The sequence below is a fragment of the Zingiber officinale genome, chromosome 2B, assembly GCF_018446385.1.
Source record: "Zingiber officinale cultivar Zhangliang chromosome 2B, Zo_v1.1, whole genome shotgun sequence".
Lineage (NCBI taxonomy): Eukaryota > Viridiplantae > Streptophyta > Magnoliopsida > Zingiberales > Zingiberaceae > Zingiber > Zingiber officinale.
Window position 1 is genome coordinate 144389641 of NC_055989.1, and position 9458 is coordinate 144399098.

General features: G+C 38.9%; 1 protein-coding gene across 1 annotated transcript; it reads left to right on the top strand.

Moving 5' to 3' along the window:
- Positions 1-947: 947 nt before the first annotated feature.
- Positions 948-7279, top strand: LOC122048811 (the record flags this gene model as incomplete). Its single annotated transcript, XM_042610334.1, has 9 exons — positions 948-3029; positions 3116-3202; positions 3630-3782; positions 3948-4111; positions 4194-4341; positions 4605-4727; positions 4809-4896; positions 5045-5186; positions 7246-7279. Coding segments are annotated over exons 1-9 (3021 nt in total), but the record flags the coding sequence as incomplete, so codon positions are not given.
- Positions 7280-9458: the final 2179 nt, after the last annotated feature.

A 9458-nucleotide genomic window follows, 5' to 3' on the forward strand; every position in this document is an offset into this window, starting at 1 on the left:
TCGAGCTCGACAGTTTTATCGAGCCGAGCTCGAGATTAAGGATATTCGGCTCGTGAGCTCGCGAACATGTTCCTTTATAGGCTCGCGAGTTAAAAAAACGAACCTTAAAACGAGCCTTAAACCGAATCAAAAAATAAACTCTAAAACTACAAAAAAAAACCAGCTCTAAAACGAGTCTTAAAATAAAATTTAAAATGAGCCAAAAAGAAGCTCTAAAACGAGCTCTAAACGAGTCCGAAAATGAGCCCGAGCTCGCTTAACGAGTTAGGCTCGTTAACTTTGATAATCAAACTAATAACGAGTCGAGCTCGAACTGTTCGCAAGCTTGATAATTCTAAAACGAGCCGAACTCGAGCCTTGTGATAAAAGCTCGATTCGAGTTCGAGCCGAGCTCGAGCCCGAATATAACTTAAATGAGTCGAGCTCGAGCCTAATACTATTCAGCTCGATTCGACTTATTTACATCCCTAAATATTTGATTCGATTAACTAATATTAAATTAATTTTCGATTAATCCAATTAATTTATATACCGAATTAACTAAATATTCACCCTTTATTTAGCTTCTTTGGTGCCGTATTTCTCGCATGTATGTTCTTCTCCCTTAATCTTCGGAGCTTTTAATTAATCCGTGCCACAAACAGAGCAAAGGGAATGAATGGCATGAAGAAAAAGAGAGAATTTTTTTGCAAACATCCATAGATGAAAATCTTGTTGATCCAAATCCATTTTTTTTCTTCCTAATTCCTTCTAAACTCCTGCGCAAATCTGGAAATCAATCTTAAGCTCGGTTCTTGCTCATGCATCGGAAAGGCACAAGGTGACGAAGGACGATGAACGTTTTATGAATCCAATGATGGACAATCACGGTGGTTCCAGCTGCAGGTTAAAAGCTCCTGCTAGCTTAAAAACCATTGTTTGATCTTCTTGGAAATTAAGCCTCCTCGATGGATAGAACTTTTCCTCCCAAAATGGATCGAGTTTATATGCAAAAGGTTGCCAATAATGATCTCCACAATTTCCAATCAGGCCTCGAAGATCCGACCGGTACCATCGGTAGAAGGGGATCAGATTGTGAATTATATTCAGACATTCTAAATTCTAGCTCGGGCGAAGGGACTATCTCTGAAGATAATTGGAGGACCTTAGGCCACTATGGGGATGAGCACTCTGAAACCGGTTTTGCTTTTCGCCAACATGGTCAGGTTTATAATTACAATTGGCCGGAATCTGGGGCCTCGGAGAGCTCTCATTGTGGGAAGATGAAGTTTCTTTGCAGCTTTGGGGGCAAAATTTTCCCCCGGCCAGGTGATGCAAAACTGAGGTACGTCGGTGGTGAAACTCGAATTATTTCGGTCAGTAACAACATTACCTGGAAAGAATTCATGCAAAAAACTCTCGCCATATGCAAGCAACCTCATACCATCAAGTATCAGCTTCCGGGTGAAGAACTAGATGCTTTAATATCTGTTGCATCGGATGAAGACTTGCAGAATATGATGGAAGAGTACTGTGGGACTGAGAAATCAGATGGATCAAAACGACCTCGATTATTTCTGATATTAGTTAATGAAACCGAGATCCCTTCTTCTCTTGATTCACTAGTTTTGCACGGCGGCTCAGAGCATGGGTATGTTTCTGCTGTGAATAACATGCTAGAGCCGAGTCCTAGGAAGAACTCGAGAAGAAACAGCTTCCCTGGTGAGGTAGGCAGTCTTCTCGATGTTACTCCAATTTCACATAAAGAGTCTCCGTCGTGTCCTCAACTCGATCTGATTGACATACCGGATTTCATGAGTTGTCCTGCTCCTGAATTCTTTTTCAACTCCGGGCAGAAAACACCCATGCGATCACCTCCTTTTTCGCCGAGAACGAATATCCAGCAAGACACCAGGTATCCTCAGAAGCACTCAGGTGAGGATCATATATTTGTAGGAGCTAAGTTTCGCAATAAGCCACCTCTTGGCATTCAGCTGCCAGTCATATCTCGTGCAGCCACGCCATTACAGAGTCCCAGACAGATAAAAAACTCATGTGATCCGCAGTTCACACACCATGAATCTAATCTTGCTTTTGATTCAAAAAGAGGGCATGGACAAGACAAAGACAATTTGTATCTAGTAACAAAATCAGATGCTTTAGTTGAGCCACTAATCACACTTGAATGTTCTGATTCGATTGTTCGAAATCAGGGTGAAAGGAAAATTTCTGATGCCTCAGAGAAAATTACTACATTCATTGATGCATCACCATATTCTAATCAGCTGGATATTCACTTTCAATCACAAGAATCTCAACGGGTAGAGCTATGTGGAAATTTGTTTGCTCATTACCGGACTCCAAATTACACAAATGAAGATAATAAGATTCATATGGACAGTCTGTATGAAAAACCAGAGATTACCACAAACAAAAGCATGATGCTTAGTCCCAATGGCTCACTAACTTATTCCAAAGAGTTTGAGACAATTGAAAGATCCTTTCACATGCCTTCATCTTTTTTAACTTCTCAAACACACTGCGTTAAGTCTAATAATTCCTTAGAATCACTGCACTTAACCGATTCTATGAACTGTATAGAAAGCTCTGGTGCCGGAAATTCCAGTGGTGTAGTTTACATCCAATCGAGCGAACCTCTCTCTCATCTTCCACTCATAAAATCTCAGAATATCAAGACTAACCAAGAATTTGGAAGTTCAAATGATGCTGATCTGGACCAAGATTTACTCTCCCATAAGCTGTCTTTGTTACTGAACCCCCCTGCTATGGTTGGGCATCTTGATTGCATTCCTACCGGAGATGTTCTCTGCAGTAATAAGCAATTGAAAGAAGTAGGCAAAGAGTCTATGCTTGATAGCTTTCCACTAGAGGTAGTTGTTTCTGTTGAAGATGATGCAAGTTCTTGTATCATCCCAGTTTTAACAACAACAAATGTGCTTCATGAGTCTGTCAAAGATATAGAAAATGACCATTCTTCAGGATTGCTGGAAATGGCTAATGTTGATATCTCTCCTCAAACTGAAAATGAGGTAGGTAAATTTCTTCTCAAGCTTATTTATTTAACTTGTTAACACTGTTACTCATGTTCAATATGGTGGCTTCACTATAATTATAGTACATGAAAGATGAAACGCGAGAATTGGATATCTCTATAAGCGATGCTGCATTGGCTGAATTAGAAGCTGGGATCTACGGTTTGCAGGTGAAACAATAAATGTTTTGATGTATTTTTATACTTTGAATTTCTGGAATTCTTTTCGGTGAAAATTTATTCGGTCTAAAATAAATTCAGCTATGTTTGAACTAAGCTTTCTTTTGGTTTGTAACATATATTATAGACAATAATAACTAAAATTTTCAGCCTACTATCTTTATCTTTTAGTACAGTAGAAAAAACATACGACTGAACTAACTAAAATGCAGTAAAATAAATGGAATTGCTTTTATATTATTCTGCTTGTCATCTTTTTATATATCTCAAGCAATTTGATTAAGCAATTTTTTCCCTTGACTGATATTGGTATAGATCTCCATTGTTTCAGTTAGTAAAGACATTTTAGAATACTTTTTTTTATTCTCTTACAATTGCTTGAGTATTTTACTTAAAAATTTTATTTTAAGTTTGTCAGATCATTAAAAATGCCGACCTTGAGGAGCTACGTGAACTGGGATCTGGTACGTTTGGAACTGTTTATCATGGCAAGTGGCGGGGAACAGATGTTGCGATCAAGCGTATCAAAAAAAGCTGCTTCGAGGGGAGGTCGTCTGAGCAAGAAAATATGGTTTGTCTATAGCGAAATCCTTCATCTACTTTATAGAAAGCTAGATAGAACCTAAAACTATTTCAGTTGTGCCTGAGGTTTTACAAATTTAAATCAACAAATAAAAATAAAAAATTGTAACAAGCTAATTTTGCTATCGTAAATATAAAAATCTTGCTTCTACAGGTTAAGGATTTCTGGAGGGAAGCAAAGATTCTTTCAAAACTTCAACATCCAAATGTAGTCGCTTTTTATGGGGTGGTTCCTGATGGTACTGGAGGAACATTGGCCACTGTCGCGGAGTTCATGGTCAATGGATCACTCAGACATGCCCTACCGAGAAAGGATAGGTGAATTCACTATAATTTTTTCGGAATATCATTTTTGTTTACATAGAAGTTGCTTGTTTATTCTAAGTCGAGCTTTTCACAGACCGCTTGATCATCGTAAAAAACTTATAATCACCATGGATGCTGCTTTTGGGATGGAATATCTACACTCAAGGAATATTGTCCATTTTGATCTCAAATGCGACAATTTGCTGGTGAATTTGAGAGATTCTCAACGGCCAGTATGCAAGGTAGGGCATGTCTATGAATGATACAACTCAACTTGTACTTCCATGTCGTTGTACCTTATATATCATACTCAGTTGAATTGTGTTTTTAAAAATAAAATTGACATGTCTTTCGTCATGGTTGCTCAGCATGGATGGATTAACTTGTTAACAACTTGCTATATTAATTGGTATTCGTCGATGAATGATTCAAATATTTATTATTATTTGATATTTTTGTCATACAATCTATAAATTTTTGAATTTTCAATCATATCTTCTTTAAGGTTGGAGATTTTGGCTTGTCGAGGATCAAAAGAAACACCTTAGTTTCCGGTGGCGTTCGAGGGACCCTTCCATGGATGGCACCTGAGTTGTTGAATGGATGCAGTAACAAGGTCTCAGAAAAGGTTAGGTTTTTTTTTGTAGTACTACGGTGCTAACATTTACTAGCGACCATTGATTTGTCTCCTTATTGTGGTAATTTCTAGGTCGATGTTTTCTCATTCGGCATAGCGATGTGGGAAATTCTGACCGGTGAAGAACCCTACGCAAACATGCATTGTGGCGCTATCATCGGTAACTACCATTGTACTCTCACTTGTAATACCGATCCACAATTATTTTCTTCATTAGAAAGACAAATTTACTTGCACATTATGGACAATCTTCTACTTTCTGGTAACAAAATGGTTAACTATTTGAACAATGTGTTATGATATTGCAGGAGGAATTTTGAACGACAAGCTTCGCCCAACAATTCCTGAAAACTGCAATGCCGAATGGAAAACCCTAATGGAGGAATGTTGGGCATCTGACCCTGCATCACGACCATCGTTTACTCAGATAACTGACAGACTTCGGGCCATGTCTATCGCGTACCAGCGAAAGGGACAGAGTTGAACAAGGAATGAAAGAGGGATTAAGTTTGGTTGCTTGGTGTTCGGTGCTCGATGGAAAGGACTACGACTAAGATGACAACTTTGAAAGTGTTTAAAGGATTAGTAAATGTGTGAATTCTTCTTCCTTCCATATCCCTGAGTCAAAAACATACCTCACAACTCAACTTTGACATTTACATAGTTAATTTGATGAAAATTTATAATTTTCCGATCATAAAACTATTAGATTTTAATACTTAAACTATTGTCAAGGTACGATCCATGTATATCATTTTTGTGTCCATGTATGATTCACACGTACTTCGGCTATTTTTTTTTTTAAAAAAATTATGAGTAAAATTAGTATTTAGTTCGATATAGCTGGTTTATGTTTTAAAGTAATATATAAAATAAAATTTTGAATACTAAATGTAGTTCATTAATATTTATTTTTTTAACTTTTTTATTTAAATACTTAAATTTTATAAATTGAATTTAAAAATTAAGAAAATAATATAATTTTTATGAATTAGATAAATATTTAATTAATTTATAAGAATAATAATGCTGTTAACTTGATAAAATGAATATTCAAAAAAAATTTAATAAATAAGTTTGGACATAAACTTTTTCACACCCTTGTTCGTTGCAATTTGGATAATTAAACATTGAATTTATAATCATGATAATCAATTGTGAGAGCTTAGGGTTCCCATTATTTTTCCCCGTAGTGGTCAACTAAAGTTTCTCAATTTATCTTCTCATAAAAGTCGTAGGGTGACCATATGGATCTACTGGTGTGACATTACCTGACTCATTCAATCAATTTTTTAAGAACTCCCACTTGTTGGCCTCAAGGCTGACTTAGTTAGCAAATACATAAGATAATGATGGTAGTAATCGGGGGTTGAAACTTAGTAGGGAATTTCATCACCTCTAAGGACTCCTGGTCATGCACTGACCAATTTGGGTTCATGATGAACTCTCTTTCAATGACATGAGATAATTGCGAGGGGGTCACTAATGTGATGGTACCATATTTGTTTTAGAACTCCCACTTATTGCCCCCATGGACTAGTGTAGTTGGTACTCAGGTGACAATCTTATTCGATTGGGCATGGGTCACTTCATGAGGGTTTCACTGTCCGAGAGTATGCCCTCCCACTCGGGTGCTAATTTATGGGGTTGATAATACTAAATTATTAGGGATGAATGATATCATTTTTATTGAATTACAGCTCCCACTTATACTAACTTTTGAGTCATCCGGAGTATGCATGAAAAGGCATAAGCTTCTTCTATTTAAATTTTTTCGACAATTCAAGGTATGATCCACTCGGCACGTCATCTAAATGAGTTAATCATGTCTGAACTTCTTCTGTTGATTTTTTTAGACAATTCACGGTAAGTTCCACTCGGCATGTCACCTAAATGAGTCAATCATGCCTGAACCGTGTCTAATCCGGTCAACTCGTTTTATGACCTCTGCATTTTGATGAGTCATATGTTTCTTCTATTATTTTTTTTCCTAAACAATTCACACTAAGTTCAGCTCAACGAGTTACCTAAATGGGTTGATTATGTTGGTACAATATTCCTGGATCAAGGTTGACCAAATTGATTAAGTTTGAGTTGGCTCAAGCTTGAGTCGTGACATTTGGATTTCGATGTTTGACAATATATGGAGATTGCAGGTGCAATCATCTGTTTGGGGAGATTGGTCAAGGATGACCAGATCGATATGAAGAAGAAGTCAGGTAGGTCAAGGTTAACCAAATACTTGACTGTGAAAGTCCTAACTGGAAGTTAGGCAAGGAATATCCTGGTGAGTGAAGCCAAGTGAAAGCCCTAGTGAGTGAAGTTAGACAGAAGTGAAAGTCCTTATGAGTAAAACCAAGCAGATAAAAAATTCTGGTGAGTAAAGTCAAATGAAAGCCCTAGTGAGTGAAGCTAGGCAGAAGTGAAAGTCCTGGTGAGTGAAGCCAGACAGAAGGAAAATCTTGGAGAGCGAAGTCAGGTGAAAGCCCTAGTGCGTGAAGCTAGGCAGAAGTGAAGTCCTGGTGAGTAAAACCAGGCAGAAGGAAAATTCTGGTGAGTAGAGCCAGGTGAAAGCCCTGGTGAGTGAAGCTAGGCAGAAGTGAAAGTCCTGGTGCGTGAAGCCAGACAAAAGGAAAACCCTAGTGAGTGAAGCCAGGTGAAAGCTCTAGTGAGTGAAGCTAGGAAGATGAAAGTCCTGGTGAGTGAAGCTAGGCAGTGGAAATCCAGATGGGTTAAGGATAACTAGACATCTACGATTGGAAGTCCAAGTGGGTCAAGGATGACCGGACACTTGACACGAGATGGTAAGTCCAAATGGGTCAAGGATGACCAGAAATTTAGCACGAGAAAAGTCCAAGTAGGCCAAAATATTGACCGAACACTTGGTGAAGAAGTCACAGTAGGTCAAGAATGACCAGATGCTAGTCATGAGAGTCCCAACAAGTCACGGTTGACCGGATGTTGGGTTTGGGGAACCTTCGACTTGAGTTTAGCCAAGTCAAGGGTGGTCAATCGAATAACCGATCTATTGAACCATAGTCCAATCAATCAGCCGATTGATTGGAAGTGTGTCGCGAGTGGAGGCTGGCCCAATCGATCGGTTGATCGATTGGGGAGCATTATCGCGAGCACAGAGAGGTCCCCAATCGATCAGTTGATCGATTGGGGCTGGAATTCTTGCGTGGACGTGAGGAAACCTGAATCGATTGGTCAATCGATTTAGGACTTTCCAGTGAGAACACAGAGGCGCTTTGAATCGATCAGCCGATCGATTCAGCCTCTCCAATCGATCAGTCGATCGATTAGATATGACCGTTGCGCAAGATAAAGCCGATGGCGAACGATTTCGCAGATCTTCTTCTCCAGGGCTCCCGATCTTTACGCGATTCTTCTCCACCGAGCTCAGAGACACACACTAGTTCTTGGAAACTTAGAGAGGAGTGTTGTTGCACTTCCAAGCATCTCAAGAGGTGTATTCAGGCAAATTGAAGATGAATCTAGGGTTTATTGTGTAATCTCCTAAGATTCCTTTTTTGTATTAGCTTCTTGGTTCTTACTTCTTGTATTTTATCTGTGTGAGCTTGTACGAGGCTTCTCCGCCTCCGGCTGTGACCGAGAAGGAGTGTTTTTATAGTGGATGAGTGAGTGAGGGTCAGATCCTTGAATTAGTCACCTCTTCTTGAGATGTATACCAAGTAAATCCTTTGTGTTAGCATTGGAGAGTTGCTTCTAATTTTATTCCTCTGCAAATCATCACGAAGCAAGCCAATGACGAGCGCACGACGAGCTATTCAGCCCCCCCCCCTCTAGCTCCAATTAATCATAACAAGTGGTATTAGAGCAAGGCGCTCTTCATCGGAATCATCCCTGGAAGGGCAAAAAGCTAGAGGGTGAAGAAGTTGAAGCAAATTCATCAACACAAGGGTGCCTCCACCATTTACAACTATAAGCTTCGATTCTTAGAAGTCAAGAATCGAAAACTTCTTCATGATGGAGATAAAACAATGGTTTGCTCTAATGGAAGGCTTTGAGGCTTCAAGAGATTCAAGAGATTCAAAAGGAAAGCTCATCAAGAAAAATAAATGGAGCAAGGAGCAAATCCAAAGATGTGATGCCAATGACAAAATGACCAAGATTTTGGTCAACTTATTGTCTAGCAACATCTTGAGCAAAATTAGAGAATTTGCAGACGTCAAAGAGCAATGGAGCAAATTGACTAAAATCCATGAAGAACCCTCCACTGCAGAAATACAAGAGAAATCCAAAGAGGGCAACTCATTGGAGAAAGACCAAGAGGAAGAGGACTCTGAAGTTGAGAGATACTCAACATCGGGAGAAGAAGAAGATCCATCCTCAAGAGAGCATAAAGATTAAAAGCAAAAGAGTGTACTCCTTATTTCATGTGCATGAGGATTCAGAAGTTGAGAGATGCTCAACATCTGAGGATGAAGAGGAAGAAGCCTCCACCTCAAGAATTGAGGGGGAGCGTGGAACAACATTACCGGATCAAGTAGAAGTCTCTACATCCGGATCGAAAGAATTAAGTGTCATCCCTACAAGAAATGAAGGTATAGAAATTTCAATAGTAAATAATAAAGATTATATCATTTGTCTTGAATGTAGGGAAAAGGGCACTACAAGAGTAAGTATCCAAAATTGATCAAGAAGAAGGGTCAAGTGGTACCAAAGGCTAAGGGGAAGTCCAAGGAGACCATCCCCACG